Genomic DNA, 21,357 nt, shown 5'->3' with positions numbered 1-21,357 from the left:
TGAAGCCAGCATCTCTTTCTTGAATGGTAACAGCTAATTGAGACCCCATCATTTTATATGTATGGTAGGGATTATGTTTTCCAATGTGCATTACTTTCAGCTTATCAACATTTCATTTCATCTGCCATTTTCTTACCCACTCATCTAGTTTTGTGAGATCCCTTTGTAACTCTTCAGAGTCTGCTTAACTATCCTGAGTAATTTTGTATCATCTGCAAAGTTTCCCACCTCACTATTTACCCTCTTTTTCCAGACCATTTATGAATATGTAGAACAGCACTAGTCCCAATACAGATCCTTGGTGGACCCTGCTGTTTACCTCTTTCCATTGTTAAAACTGACCTTTTATTCCTAGCCTTCTTTTAACCAGTTACTGAGCCATGAGAGGACCTTCCCTCTTATCCCATGACTATTTAGTTTGCTTAAGAGCCTTTGGTGAGGGACCTTGTCAAAGTTTTTCTGAAAGTCCAAGTACACTATATCCACTGGATCACCCTTGTCCACATGTTTGTTGACCCCCCTCAAAGAAATCTAATAGATTGGTGAGGCATGATTTCCCTTTACAAAAACCATGTTGACTCTTCCCCAACATATCACGTTCATCTATGCGTCTGCTAATCACTATCGTTTCAACCAATTTGCCTGGTATTTTTCAGGTTTACTGGCCTGTAACTGCCAAGATGACTTCTGGAGCCTTTTAAAGAAATTGTTGTCACATTAGTTATCCGCCAATCATCAGCTACAGAGGCTGAATTAAGCAATAGGGTACATACCACAGTTAGTAGTTCTGCAATTTCATATCTGAGTCCCTTCAGAACTCTTGGGTGAGTATCATCTGGTCCAGGAGACTTATTACTGTTTAATTTACCAATCTGTTCGAAAACCTCCTCTATTTACATTTCTATGTGGGTGAGTTCCTCAGATTTGTCTTCTAAAAAGAATGGCTCAGGTGTAGATATCTCCCACACAACCTCTTCAGTGAAGACCAATGCAAAGAATTCATTTAGCTTCTCCGCAACAGCCTTGTCTTTTTTGTGTGTTGCTTTAGCACCTCAATTGCCCAGTGGCCCCACCAATTGTTTGCCAGGCATCCTGCTCCTGATGTACTTAAAACAAAATTTGCTGTTAATTTTTGTGTCATTTGCTAGCTGCTCTTCATATTCTTTTTTGATCTGCCTAATTATACTTTTACACTTCACTTGCCAGAGTTTGTTTCTATTTTTCTCGGTAATGATTTATTTCTCATTTCACTATATATATGATATTAAACCACAAAGATGCTAAGTTAAACCTGGGATTTTCTCTTCCTCCTCAATTTTCATTTCTTTCTATGGGCATGGGATGGAAGAGAGGAGTATGAAAGCTCTGAAGTTTTTCTTACCTTTACTATTTTGCCTTGTTTTATCAAGTATCCTTCTTTTGTACCAAGCTGCAAAGAAAGAAGGAAAGACTCAGCTGTGTTTATATTTTGTTCCTTTTTATTATGAGCAAAACAAAATCAAACTATTGCTCATTCTTCTCCAGATACCTCCCACAACCACTCATCTTATCCTTATGCTCGTGCAGCTTCTGTACTGTCCCCACAGTGTGGGCCATATTCCCCCAAACGTCATTCCATTGACTTCAAAGGAGTGGTACCCTCTTACACCAAGGGGTAATTGTGAATATGAGTAGGCCAGAATCTATTCACAGAGTTCTCCAAGTATATAATGACCCATATTCAGTAAAATATACTCAGCAATTAAGTCATTTTACTTCATTTACCTAAATGCCACATGTCATAATACTTAAGTACTGTAATAGATCTTACCAGCCAATGGGATTATCCATGTAAACTGTTCTGGAAACATTAAAAAAACCCAAAGAACTGGGACAGATTTTAATTTGCTTTGGTTAAGTATTCTCTATATGTGACAAAAGCCCTTCCAACTAAAGATGAGCAGAGTACGAACAGAACATAGCATAACACAAAGCATGCGCTAGGGAATTTTTGATCCAGTTAGGCAAAAACACGCATTTGACAACAGTCGGAATGTTGGATGCACAATTTTGGCCTTGATTTTCAAAAATGATTAATGATGTGGGTGCTTAAACTTCTTGGATGCGCCTCTTGAAACTTCAAGAAAGGCCTGACTTTTCATCATCTTCATCAGAGATATCTGAAATCAGGAAATCACTGAATCATAGAAGTGCAGGACTGGAAGGGACCTCAATAGGTCATCTAATCTAGTCCCCTGCACTCAAGACAGGACTAAGTAATAACTAGACCATTCTTAAAAAGAAAAGGGGTACTTGTGGCACCTTAGAGACTCACAAATTTATTTGAGTGTAAGCTTTCGTGAGCTACAGCTCACTTCATCGGATGCACGAAGTACTCCTTTTCTTTTTGCGAATACAGACTAACACGGCTGCTACTCTGAAACCTGTCATCTAGACCATTCCTGACAGGTATTTGTCTAACCTGTTCTTAAAAATTTCCAATGACAGAGATTCCACAACCCCCCTTCCCCCCCAGGCAATTTGTTCCAGTGCTTAACCATCCTGACAATTAGAAAGTTTTTCCTAATGTCCAACCTAAACCTCCCCTGCCGCAATTTAAGACCATTGTTTCTTGTCCTATCTTCAGAGGTTAATGAGAACAATTTTTCAGCCTTCTCTTTGTAACAACCTTTTATGTAGTGAAAACTGTTATCATGTCCCCCTTCAGTCTTCTCTTCTCCAGACTCAACAAACCCAATGTTTTCAATCTTTCATCATAGACCACATTTTCTAGACCTTTAATCATTTTTGTTGCTCTCCTCTAGACTTTTTCCAATTTGTCCACATCTTTCCTGAAAATATGGTGCCCAGAACTGGATACAGTACTCCAGTTGAGGCCATATCAGTGTGGAGTAGAGTGGTAGAATTACTTCCCGTGTCTTGCTTACAATACTTCTGCTGATACATCCCAGAATGATATTTGCTTTTTTTTTTTTTTTTTGCAAGTGTTACGCTGTTCACTCATATTTACCTTGTGGTCCACTGTGACCCCCAGGTCCCTTTCCTCAGTACTCCTTCCTAGGCAGTCATTTCTCATTTTGTATGTGTGCAACTGATTGTTCCTTCCTAAGTGGAGAACTTTGCATTTGTCCTTATTGAATTTCATGTTATTTACTTCAGACCATTTCTCCAGTTTGTCCAGATCATTTTGAATTGGAATCCTATCCTCCAAAGCCCTTGTAACCTCTCCCAGCTTGGTATTGTCCGCAGACTTTTTAAGTGTACTCTCTCTGCCATTCTCTAAATCATTGATGAAGATACTGACCAGAACTGGACCTAGTGCCCATCCCTGCAGTACTCCTCCCAAGATGCCTTTCCCGCTTGACTGTGAACCATCGGTAACTACTCTGGCCATGTCTCTACGTACAGCACTGTAGCAGCACAGCTATACTGATACCATTGCACCGCTGCACCATGTCTGGTGAAGACGCTCCATGCCGACGGGAGAGCTTTCTCCCGTCGGTATAATAAAACACCTCCGCGAGCAGCAGAAGCTGTGTCACCGGGAGAAGCTCTCCCACCGACGTAGCTCTGTGCTCATGAGCGCTTATGTCGGTGTAATTTATGTCACTCAGGGGGTGGTTTTTTCACACCACAGTGACGTAAGTTATGCCAACATAGCTTGTAGTGTAGACATAGCCTCCCTGGGAATGGTTTTCCAACCAGTAATGCACCGACCCTCCAGTAGCTCCATCTAGGCTATATTTCCCAAGTTTGTTTATGAGAGGGTCATGTGAGACAATGTCAAAAGCCTTACTGAAGTCAAGATATACCTCATCTACCACATAGATATACCTCCTATCCACAAGGCTTGTTACTCTGTCAAAGAAAGCTGTTAGGTTGGTTTGACAGGATTTATTATTGATAAACCCATGCTCACTGTTACTTATCACCTTATTATCTTCCATGTGTTTGCAAATTGATTGCCAGATTATTTGCTCCTTTGTCTTTCTGGATACTGAAGTTAAGCTGTCTGGTCTATAATTCCCCGGGTTGTCCTTATTCCCCTTTTTATAAATGGGCACTATATTTGCCCTCTTCCAGTTCTCTGGAATCTCACCCATTTTCCATGAGTTTTCAGAGGTAATCGCTAATGGTTCAGATATCTCCTCAGTCAGCTCCTTGAGTATTCTAGGATGTATTTCATCATTAAATCATTCTGGCTATGATTTTTTTGTAAAAACTGACTAGTTTCAAAACTTTTTAAAGTTAATATTCTAAAGGGATGGGGTGGAGCTCTTTGGTTCTTCAAGAGTCAAAAATAATTTTAGTTCAGATGGAAAGATTTGCATATGACAGCTCGCTTATTAACATTTTCTAATGCTCAGCATTGCTGATCTCCTGAGGAGAATGGTGGAAAGGTTCTTATTCATCACAAGACTATGTACCAGCAGGATTATTTTCTTGGCTATAACCATTTTTAAAAGGGTAGATGCTCTAGGGCTCACTTGTCTGGCTGCATTACATTCAGAATCTTAATAACAGAAAAGTAACCTACCGAAGGTGCATTCAGGACAAGATCATTTTCAGTTTTTCCTGTTTGCATCGCAGTGTGAACCCGGACAGACTCATAAATAGAAGGTTCTTCCACTTTCCGGGGATACGGATGTTTCAGTACAATTAGGGTGCCTGAATAAAAGATAGCACTAGTGAGTGACGTGACAAAGTGGATAATACAAAATGATTGTCCCAGGTGTGTGTGTGTGTTTGGAGTTCTGGAGCACTCCTGTGTTGTCAGGTTCCTAAGACAAGAGTGGGATTTTGGCCACACACAGGTCAGAGGACAATCATGTCATAAATGACACTTAAATTATTGACTAAATTAGGCAAATCATTTTCAAAGTGCACAGCCTAAGTAACTGGACTGTACATAAGGTTTTCCACAGGGGACAAGAATCCTTCCCCACAAACTGCAGAGCGGCTATGGGCAGTGACTAATGGATCTGTGTAGCAGCGGTTCCACCTGACTTGAGTGGATCCTTCACCCTTGACTCTACCCTGCCCTGCTCCCAAAAAGTCCTGGATCTCTGCTCCACTGTGCATGTGGACTCAGGATCTCCTGTGCGGGTTACCCAAATCCTGCCCCTCTGCTGTGTCTGAAAACCTCTGCTTTCCTATACATGCCAACTGCACCTCTTCTCTTCTATTCCTTCAAGTAGGTGCCATGGTTGTGTCTACGCTATAGAGCTGATGCCGGCATAGCTATGTTGACACACCCATACCAACATAGGCCCCTCAAGTAGCTGCAGCACCAACAGAAGGAGGAGTTCTGCTCGTTTAAAAACACCCCCCTCCCCAAATGACATCAGCAAAGAAGCCCTTTTCTCTTGGCATAGCTGAGTCTACGCTGGGGTTTTGTCAGCACAGCTATTACAGTAGGTAGTTGTTTTTTTCACACCCCTGACTGACATAGCTATAAGTTTTAAGTGCAGACCAGGCCTGACTTTTTGAATCTGCCTTCAAGCAGATATTCATGTAAACCTCTTCCTAATTTGATACGAGTAGAAAAGCCAAGAAGGCAGCACCACAGAACTTTCACACCTGCATGAGGCAAGAGAAATATGTTTTCTTTGTTCCCCTTAGAGCTGTAGTTTGAATCTGCTTTTGTTCATGGAATCATCATTATTAGGATAATTGGAGTAGACACACAACATGTGGCTTTCTTGATTATCAAGCACCTAATCTGTGTTTCACAATTGGAAGCCATTTCTTACCTCACATAAATCTCTGACATGGATAAACATCCTTCTCATTAGAAGAGATGGAATTATGTATCTATGCCCAGTATCCTCGATTTTTTCATAGTTGTATATAAATACATTGTGCCTTTTTTAAGCACCCAAACTCAGAGTTGTGGATATAAGGACCCAAAGTTTTTAAGTCTAGTGCAAAGATGGAGAGATGTTCACTTCAGACTTTTATGCACAATAAAGAGAATGGTCCAGTAGATGGGACCTGCGATCAGGTACCAGGAGACTGTTGTTATCTGCCTGGATGGCCACTGACCTACTGTGTGGCATTGGTCAAATCACTTCATCTCCCTGGGCTTTCATTTTCCCATCTGCAATAATAACGCTGGGAATAATAAAGCTACCCACCTTTGATAATTACTCTATGGATGAAAAGTGCTTTTCTTCTGGGTGACCAGATAGAAAGTGTGAAAAATCGGGACAGGAGATGGGGGGTAATAGGCACCTATATAAGAAAAAGCCCCAAATATCGGGACTGTCCCTATAAAATTGAGATATCTGGTCACCCTAAGTGCTTTCTACTGTAAATGCTTCATGTTTCCTATTAGAGAAGATTTACAACTTCTATTTGTATAGAACTTCCTCAGTAAATACAATCTTGGCTATAGAATGTATGAGGTAGTACCTAAAAGGCAGGGTGGTTGTTGGTTTGTTTGTTTTTTGAAACACTCGTTTTCTATTTGTGAAAGAGAAACAAATTACATGAAAATGACGTTTTTCAGGCCTTCCTTCCATTTAGCATATGTTAAAATATCTGTTATTTAATTTCCATGATTGAAACTTGACTAGTCATGTCCTCTTGAGCTTGTGATCATCAGTTCTCACAAGCTAAGCAATGTTAAGACTAATGAGGACTTGGATTGGAGATCCACAAGGAAAACCCAAAGTGCTATAGGAAGAGGTACTGCTGTCCACTGAACCAGTGACCTGGATAGGGTACTAAGGGACACTGCTGCTACCTGGGGCCCCAATCCTGCAGACACTTATGCACATGCTTCCGGTCTTGGGGAACAGGGGTCGCTCTGCTTCAGATGCTTGCAAGCGATCTCTTTATTCTGTGTCCAGTTCCAGCTGGCTGGGCATAACAACAAGAGCTTCACAGCGTCCAGACTATCTAGGAAGCTCAGCCCTTAAAGACACAATCCCCGATACCACCAGATCCCATCTATACTAGAAAAGGTTTAGCGGTATACCTATATAGGCAATCCTCCTAACATAGCTGTATCTTATTTCTGGCAACAGAGTACTTTACAATAGGTTGTACCAGTTCCCAAGCAAAACAAGCTGTACCAGCAAAAGCCCTTTTTTTGCTAGTATAACTGTGTCTATTTTGGTGGCACAAATATTGTGTACAAAAATTAAACCCTTGCCTAACAATACTAAACTGGCAATGTTTATAAAAATAGACCTGGCCTAAATTTATGCACTACAGTTAGTCCCATTTAAATCAATAGGTTTACTTAGTATATAAAGTTAAGCATATAATTAAATCTTCAGAGTATCAAGGCTTAAGAGAGCCATCCTAAGAGAGATACAAAGGCAGCCCTGAGCAGTTGTGATCAGCTGATGGGTTTTGTGTTTGTGGGTGTGGTGTTAGAGAAGAGGGGTGTTACAGCTGTTGTTTTGGCAATATTCTGACTCAGCTACAGTCTGTCCACTTGCAAAGTGATAAAGTAAAACTTAAAAACAGGAAACCAGTGATGAAACAAAAATAAATCCACATTTTTATTATTCAAACCTAACAGAATAGAGGGACATGAATATCTACAACGTGTAAACAACCTGACTTCATTGGTATCTCACACTAAAATCCCTAATCTTCTGGAAGTTAATAACCTAACTTGTCTTCTTTATTTAAACTGCACTATCTTCTTTCAGTATATCTAGTTATACGTGTCCTTCTCCACACTTGGTTCATTCATTTTATAAGGTCCATTCCCAGAATGCTCTCCTCTAATAGCCAACCCTTTAAAACCAGGGGAAAGAACCAGCTGCACCCCTCAGGGGCTCATGGTGGCCATTAGTGGATTGCAGCTGACTGTATCTTTCTTCCTTCTAGCTGGTAAGTATTTGGCTCATGTTTAGTTTTTCTTGTTTTTTTCCTTTCCTTTGCAGGCAGAGAAGTTCCTTTGAGGGTGGTTTTTAAGCCACACTCCAAGCTTCTCACACAGACTCAGCTAACATAATTAATTAAACCCCTTCACCAAGTAGCTGATCTGATAGTTAATAAGGCTACAGGTATCCCAGATAGAACCTGCCACCTTCCCTCAGAGTAATGAAAAAACTAAGATATAGCAGGGTCCACTATTGATGAATCAAACATGCCTCTATTCGTATGAGCTTACTCCAGCAGGCTATAGGAACCTCTGTATCTAAAGAATTTACTGAGCTCAGCTAAAGAGACCAGTAACCTTTGGTAATCAGAAAAGGAGCTTCCGTTCTCTTCTCTTACTCCTGAGTAGGTGGCACAACCTCACGCTGCTATATAAATATCAGGCAATAATAATACATTTGGAATTTTTACTTATATATATCTCAAAGCACTTCATAAAGGTGAGTAAGCATTCTTATCCCCATTGTAGAGATAGGGAAATGAAGCACCATCACACACTGAATTAATAGTAAAGTCAGGAAGAGAAACCAGGGTCCTTGACTCCTGGTTTGATAATCTCGCCAGTGGGTCACACTACCTTAATAAAACAAGAACACATTAGTCTGTTGTTGGTCAGTTTGTTCCAGTTAACACTATAACTTGGTTACAATGTCACAACATTTAACTTTGTTTTTAGGGTAGAAATATCACCTTTTCTGAAACAAGCTATTAATATTCTTGCTCGCTATATCACTGCTTGGTTAAGATGAAGTCTTATACAAGTGTCAAGTATGTGATCCGCATGTCCTTCAGACTAACCTTCATGGAGCTCTGATTAAACAGCGGAGAGTTTATGTTTGCAGCAAAACACTAGCAAAGGAGATCTCTAAAATTAGACTGGTGCTTCAGATCCAACCTTCTTCACTACCCATATGCATTTTCTAATACTACAAAGCTCACAAGCCTAGCTGAAAAAGGAGATCAAAGAGACAATACAAAATAAACTTTCCAAATGATTGTTAATAATGTATTAAATTCTGCTGATGAGTTATATTTTGCAAGAGGGGATGGGGAAAAAATAACATTTGAAGTAAATAGCTGACATCCGATCATAGAAACAGGGAAGCATGCAAATGTGATATGCTTAACTTGAGCTATGTGGTGTAGGTCAAGGGTCATAGTCAGTTTAATTCTCCCTAGCTCTATGGAAAATTTCTTTTACATTTAATAAGGATGGAACCAAGAGGCCTCTATTAGCAATTACTCGAAATGAAGAGAGAGCGATATCCTGTGTATTAAGTTCCGTAGACAATTATATACTTGCGGCAGAATTGCATACCCAAGTTTAAACATTCTATAAAAATGATACTATTTTCTATTAAGTTCTGTAGGATTTTTCCATAAGGAATATTTTAGGTAGCATCATTCAGTAAATATATAAGAAATAGAAATGTCCAGTTCAATCCGTAGCAAGACATTTTTGTGGTGTGTGTGTGGTTTTAGGGTTGGGGTGTTTTTTTGGGGGGGGGGGGTTGGGGAGGATTGGTATATATTTCTGCTTTCCAACAAATAGGGATCTTCTGAAAACTAACAGAACAGGAAAATATGTGACTATATTCTTGGAAATTTGAGCCGATTAAAGCCACAGTTTGGTTTTTCTGTCTGGTTAATCTCCTACCTGACAGATAGGTAACCCAGAGCATCTAAATGACTTGGCTAAGGTTTCACAGTGAGACGGTGATAGAGTGGGAGGAGAAATAAACTCTCCTGACTCAGTGTGATGCCCTAGTCACTGGAACTACATTAAAAAACACACAGCGTTGAAAAGTGAGCGCAAAGCAATCATTAGTGTCATAGACAAGTCACTAGAGCTGGTCAAAAAATGAGTACAATAAAATATTTCATGTTTCCATTCTAAACGGGTTGAAATTAACCCATTTTTCATTTAAAAATGTATTTTTCACAACTTTTTGCAAAATATTTGTCTAAAACATCAAGCGATTTTCATTTAGTGATTTTTATTTTTTTAATAAATGAAAACATTTTCATATTACTGAAAACCTGAGTTCTGGTAAATGGAAATTTTTGAATTAGACTTCTTTTGTGAAAATTTCTGATAATGACAATTGATCACAAAAGTTTACAGTTTCAAAAGTCGTCTATTTTTAAATAAATGAACTTTTTGTTGAAAAAATGTTGACAAGCTCCACTAAGTTACACCCTCCTTTCCCAGTAACATGGAACTTAGGCTTGAGAACCATGAGTTTATTTGAATTTTTTTCCTGCACCTCTAAAACCTTTCAGAGCCTACACTAACTGTACTTTTTAATGTAGCAAAATGAAAATTGGATGGGGAGCCTTTGGAGATGATTTCTATTTCTCTGTTGGTGATAGTATGTGCTTGTGAAGTCCTTTGTTTATAAACCAGCCAGATAATATAATAATTCAGGTTCCTTGTTTATTCCGTCATATTGCTGAGCTGCCAATTTTACCATATAACATTCCATGCCAGTATTTAAAAAAAAAAAAAAAAAACCCATTGATTATACAATTACTGACCGCTAGCGCCTGAGCCAAAGTTCTCACGTTATCTATCACTGAGTGAGAGCATGGACTGAGAGCCAGAACCAGATTCTGTTCCCAGCTCTGCCACTGATATGTTTTCTGACCTTGGGCCAGATACTTCACCTATTTTGGCCTAATGACATTTACCTTCTTATGGATAACAGCTAAGTATTATAATTCTTTTAAAAGGTTGTGCTTGAACAGACAACTTACTGCTCCTGTCCCATTAAATTAGCCATTACCCCACAGGCAGCTATTATTATTAATCATGTTTATTATGGCAGCGCTCAACGGGCTGGATATCAGGATGTGAAATCAGCATTGGTGCTCTGTCTTCCTGTATATTGCGGCATATAGGCAAGGAAAGTAGAAAGGGAACAAGCTTGTTGGCGAGATACTTTAATACCCATTTCCAGCCTCTAGCTCTGTCTGATTTAGACAGATGAGACGGGTTTCACAGAGCTAGCAGAATCTGATTAGGGGGCTTTAAGCCAACTGCCAAGCACATCATTCAGCACTAAGGATCCAGCTTGCAGAGATCATATAGCACCAAATCCTTATTTACTAATGGATGTAACACATGGAGTGAAGGAAGGAAAAATCATAATTTTCTACATGTCATCTGAAATATTTGAAAGGTTAAACTTACTGATATATTTCTGACTTCAGATAAGAATCTTCTCATAGCCCAAAATGGATATTTAGATTGAAACATTTTCATCTTAAACTTTAAACCAAAACAGTTCCTGCGAACTAGTACTTTGAAGCATGGTTCATAGTTTAGTTGCATTTTAAACATAAACCTTTTTAACTCTGTGATTGGATTAACACTTAGATCCCAAATATACAGAAGTGCTTGAGTGCGTACTTATTGATGTATATGCCATTACAGTAACTGCACCTGGAGGTAATCATTTAGGCATCTATCTGATCATTTACATGTACAAATACCACTACTGCACATACAAATTATTTGCATATTTTTTGCACACACAAATTATTAACAGTTTTCTGCCTTACAAATGTTCATTAACCCTAGCAATTTCCACTGTGGAGGTAGGTAAGCCTTAATCTTTTTTAGAGATAAGAAAACCACAACAAGAAAGACTGGCCCAAGGCCACAGAAGCGACAGTGCCAAATCTAGGATTAGAGCTCAGGAGTCCCTGGCACCTAGACCTAACCTATACTTTTAGCACCCCTCTTTCTCTCAGAATTAGTACTAGAAATTTGAACTCAGCGTTTTAAATTTCATTCCTACAAGTGAGTTGGTTTATGATCTGCTGGTAGGAAGAGTCTTTCTCCTTCTCCTTGACCCCATTCAAGCAGCAGCTGTCTGTTGAAATGGTCTGTGCTCCTCTTGTGTTAAATAACACACTGATTAAGCTAATATTTTTTTTTTTAAATTCCTGTTTCAGGGCAGAGCAAGTCAACAAGCAGGCTGCTCTGCCTCAGCGGAGGAAATCACTTGTTAATGGTGAAGTATAGGGCATGTAAACTGCAGGTGAGGTGAGGAAACCAGTGTGGATTTCTGGCCTGGGAAGTAGTGGAAATAAACTCTTTCATAGCTCTCTCCTTCCTCTACTCTCAGCCCCCTCCCTCCATGCCTCCTCTTCTGAGAAGATGTTTAAATGTTATTTTGGGGACAGTCATCAAATTGTAGTTTTTAACCCTGTATTTCTTAATCTAGTAAAATAAAAAGCCGGCGGGAGAGGAGATTAAGGGTCCTATGCCCCTCAGCATATGCACATTCTGAAATGCTTCTTCTGAGCTAAGATTGTGTTAGCAGCAAAGACAAGGCAACAACAGAAGCTTCTTAGGTTAAAACAATCACACACTACATCACCTTGTTAGACAAGTACATAATAAGCACAGGTATTTCACTGGTGGTCATCATCATGTGACCATCTTCTGTTCTCAGCAATCAGTTCTTTTCTCAGTAACACTGGAATAAATCAAAACTAACTCTATTGACTTCACTGCTGAGAGCAATTTCTATAGTTCTGTGTCACATCAAGCTGCTCTAACCTGTTTCTGGCACCAGCTGATTCTAATAGATACAAAGTTCTACCACGTGGCTCCCTAAAATCGCTACGGTTCCCTCCTTTCTCCAGGATGGATCCAAGCAAAGGCCTCTGCCTCAGGGATTGGAGACAAGATCCTGTTACTGGCTCTATCCTGACACCAAAACAGGCTTGTGTCCCAGGCTGGTAAAATCACAAGCTACTGACTTTGGTTTGTGTTTAGATTAAGCAGAAGGCATCTCTAAACCTAAACCTCTGATATGTTTAACGTTGGCACACACAAAATAATATTTGAAGAGGTACATCTGAGCAGGTTTTGAGTAAAAATGACTATCTGATGTAAATATGAAGTGGGTTCCCTAAAGCCATCTCCACACTCACACATATGACACACATTGTTTACCTGTCTCGCTTCCAATTAGGGGCTGGTTTGCAAAATGCATGACTAACTCCTTCAAGCTGGGAAATTCATTAAAGCCAAACTTGAATGAAGACCCCATGTGCTCCACATGGAAATGTTTCACAGAATCTCTTGCTCTAAAAGGAAAAAGAGAATTGTCCAAATACGTAAAGTTTGCAAATTACAAAATGTCTCTGGAGGAAAATGTAAACAATTATTGCTTTGTGCTTACACAGCACCAACCATGTTTAGATCTTGGAGCTTTATGAACGTTGGGACTGATTTTTCAAAGATACAGCATTTTCAGAGCTCACATTCACTCCAGTTCGAATTGTAGGTGCTTGACACCTCTGCAAGCCAGGCCTATTAATTAAGAGTTGCAACACCACTATGAGGTAGGGTAAGTATTATCACTGTTTTACAGATGGGGTAATGAAAACACAGAAAGCTTAAGTGACTTGTCCAAGGTCACATTGGGAGTCAATAACAGAGTGTACCCAAGAGTCCTTTCTCCTAGCCCCTGCTCTACCCACCAGGATACCTGTCCAGTTAGTAGCAATACTGCCCTTTGCCCGGCCCTACTACCATTTGGATGGTTTAGTGAGGTCCTCAGATCAGCCCTGCCAGGGTCGGTCACGGCCCTGGTGGAGCGCCGAGAAGACAGTCGAACTGCATACTGCTAATTCTTAAGATATAATCTCTCTGTTCAGTGTACACATTTTATTTATTGGATAACAATTTCAAAATTAAGCACTTTTAAAAGTGGCCTGATTTTTTTTTTTCCAGAAGTCTCCCTAATCTAACAGTGAAGTCACTTTGTGTTACAGGCACTCAGTACCTTTTCAAAATCAGGCCTCCTTTATGTAAGTGTCTAAATCTATATTTAGAGCTTAATTTTAGGCATCCAGGTTTGAGAATTTTTGGCCTACTATTTACTTTCACCACCAAAGGCTCCAATCAGGATAGGGGGTCTGTTGTGCTAGGCACTAAACAAATGCACACAGGAAGAGAGTCTTATCTTTATCAGTACAGTGCCATTCAGGAGAACTTGTTGATGTACAAAGAGCTATACAAGTCCTGACTTCCTCACTGGATGTTATTCATACATAAGGCAGCGAAGCAATTCATATCAGAGGCATTGGAGCAGGCATTTTTCTTCTGTTAAAGTGGATCTTGTTAACAATAGCACCAGAGAATCTTTAAAAGAAAAGGTTACGAGAAAAACAAGAAACAAATATATTCAAAATAGTGGAGAAAGGGGAGAGTTATGAACTCCTATTATTTTCTCATCATTTAGTAGGAACTACTTTTCATAGTGGATGCTTACAATCCCTGATATATTTTAATGGGTCTTATTAATTATATTTAATTATGTTAAAGAGCCATGTTCTGAGCACAGCTGGCCACTCTAGAGTGTGCATTCATAGGCCTTAGAGCACCGCTCTTGTGGCTGAAAAGACCTTCTGCCTTCAGCCTCCCATCACACAATGCAGGCAAGACATGTGCAAATAGCATACTAGCATGTATGCTGTCGTGGCTTCTTGCTACAGTGCGGTCATGTTTTCATCTTTTCATCTAATTTCACAGGAAATAAAGTGTGGCAATGAGAGTAGGCTCTATTCATTGCTTAGTTTCTCTTCAAAGTTAGTGAATTTAACCACTCACTAGCTTCACACTGCTAATGTCAATCAAAATATCAAGGGATATCTGAGCATAGTTTCATACTGAAGCAAGCCATTAATGATGACTGATAAAGTCTGGGCATGTGTGTACGTGTGAAAGGACAGATAGAAGATATTCAGGAGAGTAGACCAGCTATACACTAAGATATAGAGCTGGCTGGAAAATGTTATGCATGTTCCATGAAAAATATCTTAACAAAATTTAAACTTTTCATTTTGTAATGAACATTTTTTTTTATTAGCTTCATCAAAACATCCAGGACATAATTTAGAATTAAACAAGCATTTTTCATTTTGTTTGAAAATATCTTTCAATTAACCAAATTTTTGTTTCAAATGAAAAATTGTCACTTTTCCTCCCTTTTCCCTCCCCCTCCCTTTATTTCTGTGGGGAAAAGAAAAAGGGGACAGTATAATGGAATAAAATGAAAATTTTTTATTTGAATCAAACTTTTTCAATTCATTTGGCTGAAAAATAAAAAAAATAGTCAAGGGAAATACATTACTGCTAAAAATTTTCATTTCCTTTGACAAGGCATTTTTTGTATTAAAAAAGTTATGATTAAAAAATTTTGACCAGTTCTACTGAGGTATCTTCTGATCTACATCATCCAAAGATGGAAGCAAACATTTATACCAAACTGTAAAGCACTCTGAGGACTAACTTTAATTATGCTCATTGATCCTGAGTTTTGGATACTAATTTTTCACATGAAACCTATTTTCATACATCTGAAGTGTCATCTTTGGATGCCTTATATAAGAATTAAAAAAATAGAATCTATCATTCAAAGACTTACTCTGATTTCATCTTCTAAATAACAGGACATACATTCCCACAGAGGAAATTTGCTAGATGTTTGTTTTGTGCATTTCTTCCTCTCTTTCACAATGCAATCAGCTACCCCACAACAGTTGGGTAACTAGGAAAGCGTGTACTCTAGCTGATATGCACCATGTCCCTGCATAATAAGTTGTTATTACATGCATCTCTGAAGGAACTATCACTGGGCATCTAAAAGATCTGGGCAGTCTGAGCTGTCAGTGAAACTTAATATTCTCTACTCCACTCACCACTTTTGTGCTGGAGTGACTCCACTGACTTCAATAGAGATAAACCAGCATAAAAGTGACGTAACGGAGTAAAGAATCAGGGCCAAGGATCCTGACCTGTGATTTTTATTTCAACTAACAAAGTAACAAACCAATGACACTGTATCAATATTCACTTCACAATTTTCAAGGATGAATAAACCCTTCCAGCATGAACCTCAGTCTTGCAGATATAAAATGAGACTTAAGGAGCAATTTTCTTTTTATCAGCTGTTTACAAATATTTAATTTATTCTTAAGTTATTGCAAGTAGTAACTCTTTTAAATACATTTTCCGGTTTACTATATATAACTTTCAGATTGTCATGCAAAACTGTCCTGGATTTTGTTAGAGAAATTGCCAGTGGCAGAGGCTTAGTTCAAATAGTGCTTAATTCTTTCTGCTAATGTAAAAATAGTCAGGCCACTGAGAAATTATATTCTTTAAAAATTAAGAAATAACTGTTTGTTTCTAAGAGTTTTCCTTTTCATGATTTTTACACTAGGCACCTGTTATGGATACTTATTGTTTGTGTTGTAGTAATTCCTAGAGGCCCCATTGTGCTAGGCACTGTATAGATGAGGGTTTGTGGGTTTGTTTTTAAGGTTTCCCCTGCCCCACAAAGCTCACAGTCTGGGAACATGTCTGTACTGAAGATATTTGTGCTGGTGTGTATACACTGATGAAAACCACTGGTGTTGATGCTCTGCACCACTGTGAAACTGGGCTTCACAAGTGCAACTGACCTTGGTTTCAAAGTGCAATATATTACAATGACTCCAGATCAGGGGTCAGCAACTTTTCACCATGGAGTCTTTCTGCTCACTTCTGTCTGCCTCCCTTTATTATTATGGCTGCTAATCTAATTGATTTTACCATTATAGAGGGTTTTGAGTGATTGTACAATGTTTAATTTTAAAGCAGTTCATGGAATGAAGTATCTCTCAGCAAGATGAACTCTTATGGACCTATGAAGTTGAGCACAAATATTAGGTGATGGGATGTTTCAAACCTTTTTTTGATTACCAGATCACAGAAACTATTAATGTGATTATTACCAGTTAATAAAGTGCATTACTATTGCAAATAAACATGGTGGTAAGTGAACGATGCTTAAAATTAGTAGTAATGTGAAGTCATGTAAGTTAATTCAGCATATTGTACCTTACTGAGAGAGAATACAAGTCATTCCTTTCATTACTCTTCCTTAAGAGATAGCTTCCATCACATCCATTGGAAAGAAGAAGAGCCTCTGCTGCATGGCGGGTGAGATTATCGTGGTACCACCTAGCAAGACATAAAGGTTAAAGCTTCACTCAATTCTGGCTGACATGTAGTGAGTTGTGAAGCAGTAATAACTCCATAGTTGGGGCTGCAACCAGCTCTCTATTATAACCCTCAATATTCACACATACATGCTCGCTCTCTCTCTCACACACACACACACACGCACACATTTTGCAGGATAACTCCTTTTGGCCTGGAAATTTTCAAGAGGAGACTCCCTTTGGGAAGTCTGAAAGAAACTGGCTCAGTAAAAAATTAACACAATTCTGACTTTGGGGGGTTGGGAGGGGGAGTCTAGCTATTTTGTTCAGTTATATCTCAAAAGGGGGATGGTTTTAAATATCCAACTTCTCCTTCAGTTACTTCTTCCAAGGAACTGGTTCAGACTTTGTTTGAAACCCTCAAATGTTCTGACTATAAAGCCACTTGTTTCCTTCCATTGAATGGTGCAGGGGGTAGCAAATTGTGGCATATTATGGGGAAAAAAATCCGAGTTCTCTCAACTTAGTTTCCTGATAGTACTTCAAACTGGACCTCCAGACACCATAGTAAACAGGAGCATTGTGGGGGACCGACCCAAATCAGGGCAGGGTAGGAGCTCGTGAGCACTCTGGTTTCTGCAGCACGCTTCCTTCAAGTCTAGGTCGATTTCTGATTGGAAATCCACCCACAAGTTACTGCTGTTTTCACCAATAGTTACAGTCTCTCCAGGACTGTGAATGTCCACCTTCAGAAAGGGGGATTGTCGTGATGTGTCGCTTTAAGCCACTGTACCATAACTGAACCATTCCAGTGCTTCTTGTGCCAACATTGTCCTTTAGCTTAAATAGCTCTTCACCTCTCTGATATGTACCCCTTGATCAATCTCCTCTCAGCCTGCTTTTTGCTAGGCTCAACAAGCCAAGTCTCCTCTCATAAAAGCAATGGTTGTACTCCAAAGGCATCAGTAAGCATTCAGCATTGGTCAGTGAAAACACAGGTGGTGAGATGTGCACCCCGATTGGATTTATTTATGTTAACAAGGGGTTAAGGCTGGATACAAATAGCGTATAAAATCACAAGCCAATCTGCCACCTGTGGAGCGCCACTGCTGTTCACAGCGTTGGGAGCCCTGATGTGATGAGCTGCGAGAATTTTAAGCCCGATGTCATACAATTCTGCTCACTTAAAAAGCTCAGCAGCAGCTGCTCTGTGCTGGGGCTCCCAGTCTCACTCAGGTGGGGCTGAGCCAGTGGGAGCTACTATATTTTTCACAACATTTCCCTTCATTGGGCCAGGGCCATGGAGGAATAAAGGACGTGTGGAGCCAGACAACATTTAATGCACTAGATTATGTAAATCACAGGTTTACATGAGATGCATTATGAGAAACAGCCTCTCAGCATGGGTATTAAAGAGGGAAGATCCTCCGATGGAAAAGCTAATAGTATTGTATTGTGTGCCTCTCGCTCTTTTGACTCAGGGAATGCTGAAGATTATTTATGCTGAAAGGGAACCACAAATGACTCTTTATTATATTTTCTCAGTTTGTGCACTTTATGCATTTGACAGCACTCTGTGTACAGAGACTAAGTGAAAAGACCCTTTCAGACATCAATAGGCAAGCAGAAAAACCCATTAAAAAAATCCAGGTAGACTGTTTAAAAGGTGCTCTCTCAGAAAATGAACTTTAATTTTTTTTTTTTTAAAAATACCTCAGGTTGACAGTGTCCCTCTAAATACTTATTCACAGCTCATTGGTTGTTGTAGTTTCTACAAAAATCTGAGTTTAACTTTCTATAATATTTTTCCTTCCATCCTGCAAGAGACATTGATTTAGGTGGAAGACATTTCTTTACCCTTTTTAAGCTCTGTCTACTATCTTCTAAATCTGTATTTCCTGAAATGTTTTTTCTCTGGTACACTTCTTCTTTTGGGCAAATGTCTCATGCAGCACATACTATTGTAACCAAAAAGACAAGGGTGTTAAGAAAAACCCTGTACATTAACGCATCATCTCAGCAACACCATTCATCCATATCACTAAACCAGTGATTCTCAAACTTTTGTACTGGTGACCCCTTTCACACAGCAAGCCTCTGAGTGCGACCCCCGCACCCCACATTAAAAACACTTTTTTATATATTTAACATCATTATAAATGCTGGAGGAAAAGCGTGATTTGGAGTGGAGGCTGACAGCTCACGACTCCCTGCACTAAACAAACTGCAGACAAATAGAACTGTCTCAATTAAAATATTCAGTGGAGGAAGTATAACTTTTTGCAGCAGAGGGGAAGAGAGTGAAATCTAAAATTTCATCTAAAAATGTTTAGTCCTTCTATAGCCAGGACTGAATCCTGCAAAGTTCTGAGCACTATTTGTGGGATGTAGGTAACCTGGCTTAAATTTCTGGAGGAAGGTAACATAGAATAGAGTAAATCAGAAAGAAAAGGGGCACCGAATAAATGGGAAGATCTCACAAAAATTGTCCTGGTACAACTTAACGGTAGACCGGATACCAAAAAGGGCACTGACCATGCAGGCCAGACTACCAACCCCTGTTAAAGGCCCTGTCCCTGTATAAAAAGTCTAAAAATGAGTGGGAGAGGAGAGAATACAATATCTGACAGTCACATGGTAGACTGGGCCCTGTAAGAGGGAACTAGTCCAGACCACCTGTGCCTCATTAACAGCTTCACATGGCATTTGATAGAGGGCAGCTGGTCTCTATAAACATAGGGAAACAGAGAGAGGAAGCTGTGACAGGGACTGTAGAAGAGTGGCAGTGAGCAGGAGCTCCTGCAAAGGACTCTTGACCAGCTAGGGAGGGCTGTGAGCACCAGGCAAGACAGAAGCCTGGGATTTTGGAAGAGCTGCCAACAGCAGATTCCCGGGGAGAAGAAAAGACCCCCCACCACCCACACACCCCAGCTCGGAAGGTCTGGGAGTGGTCTGCTAAAAGCAGGGAATTGAGTTGAACTTTGCAGACTTTGAGTTTTGTTCTGAACTTTGATGTTAATAAACCCAGGCCCTACGGATGGGTGTTGAAGAGAGAGAAGTCTGTTTGTGGAATTTATTGAGGATCCCTGGTGAGAGGGAATGAAGCAGGGTACTGCAGAGCCCCCCTAGCCACAAGGGGGCTCTCAGGAGGTAGCCAGTCCATATACCCTGGCAAGTGAAACTGTACTCCTGCTAATAAATAAATTACTAGTGATACTGTGGGTGTCTTAAGAGACAATTGTGATTTAGAGGACATGCTAGGCATGAGTTAGCATTTTGTTTTGAAACCTAAGGAAATCTGAGTTTAGCAAGGCTCTTGTTTTTGTTTTTCCTTTCTTTGCTCTGTGTGTATATATAAGAAAAGTTATTGGGACAAATTTATGCTCTCAGCTACACCAACAATGCATTTAGACCAATGTAACTGAAAGCAGAAGTTGGACCACAGGATTTCCTGGCATTCATGATACAGCAGTCCCTAACCTGACACATGGTAACAGTGTGTCCCCTTTTTCTCCTCATTCGTAATTGCAATTCAGTATTTAAATGGACACTTCCTATGAAGCTTTAATGATAATTTAAGACTGCTTCTTGAAGCCTATTGAAGAAGCAAAGGCCAGTTAGTCTGTATGTCTCCTTATTAAAAAAGACTTCACAATTTTAAGCTCTATGGAAGACAAGACCCCAATGAAACCTAATGCAGATAGAAACTTAACACTACCAAGATTGTTTGGGTTTTGGACCTGCTCAGAGAACCACCTACACACTACACAGTATGCAATCAAACATAATGTACATTTAAAGATCAAAGCATCATCCTTTAAAACACCTGTTAGTCAAAACGTGCTTTGTAACCAAGCCCCAGAATAACTAACAGTCAAAGGTCAGATCTGTGTTGTTCCAATACCATGGTGATGAGACCAGTATAAACACGTACCCACTTCTAGAGCTGGAAGAAAGGGCAACATTTTTTGGTGAAATTTCATATAAAATGCTTCCTCACTTCATTCTGTGATCAAGAAACACAGGTTTTCCCCCTAAAATTTCCAGAAAATATTTATTTTCACATTGAAGGCATGTTAAACTTGAAGTTGGTCATGTACACTATTGTTCCTTCAAAAGAAATGAGGAGTTTCAGAAGGCCTTCTTTCTGAGATTTAAAAATAGAAGTATTTTGAATAAAAAGCCATTTTCACTTTCAAACACAGTTTCTTTTCGAGCACAAATATTGAAATAGTTTTGATGAAATGGGACCTTTCTAAAAATATGGAAAATTAAATGGAAAAATTTAACATTCATAAAATGGGGTTTCTAGTTTTTGTTCAAAATGTTCTCACACCTTTGACTGGATGTATTTTGGCTTTTAAGTTGAGGGGTTATTTTGCAAGGTGTTTGTATGCCAAGAAAGCCCCCACACAAACAAAAGTCCCTGAAATCCTGGTCAGCTCA

General features: G+C 39.5%; 1 protein-coding gene across 1 annotated transcript in view; it reads right to left on the bottom strand.

Annotated features, from left to right (window-relative positions):
- Positions 1 to 21,357, bottom strand: part of DAPP1 (dual adaptor of phosphotyrosine and 3-phosphoinositides 1) — a 44,144-nt gene that overhangs the window by 7,489 nt on the left and 15,298 nt on the right. Inside the window, exons 2-5 of the mRNA XM_084626053.1 lie at positions 16,808 to 16,930; positions 12,872 to 13,005; positions 4,538 to 4,668; positions 1,382 to 1,429 (exon numbers count right to left, since the gene is read on the bottom strand). Of these exons, the coding sequence (XP_084482179.1) occupies positions 1,382 to 1,429; positions 4,538 to 4,668; positions 12,872 to 13,005; positions 16,808 to 16,930 (436 nt within the window). The remainder of the gene's footprint in view (positions 1 to 1,381; positions 1,430 to 4,537; positions 4,669 to 12,871; positions 13,006 to 16,807; positions 16,931 to 21,357) is intronic.

The sequence above is a fragment of the Lepidochelys olivacea genome (assembly GCF_965140295.1).
Source record: "Lepidochelys olivacea isolate rLepOli2 genome assembly, chromosome: 4".
In the NCBI taxonomy this organism is placed as follows: Eukaryota; Metazoa; Chordata; order Testudines; family Cheloniidae; genus Lepidochelys; species Lepidochelys olivacea.
Note: the sequence above shows the minus strand (reverse complement) of the source record. Positions and strands in the feature narration are given on the sequence as shown.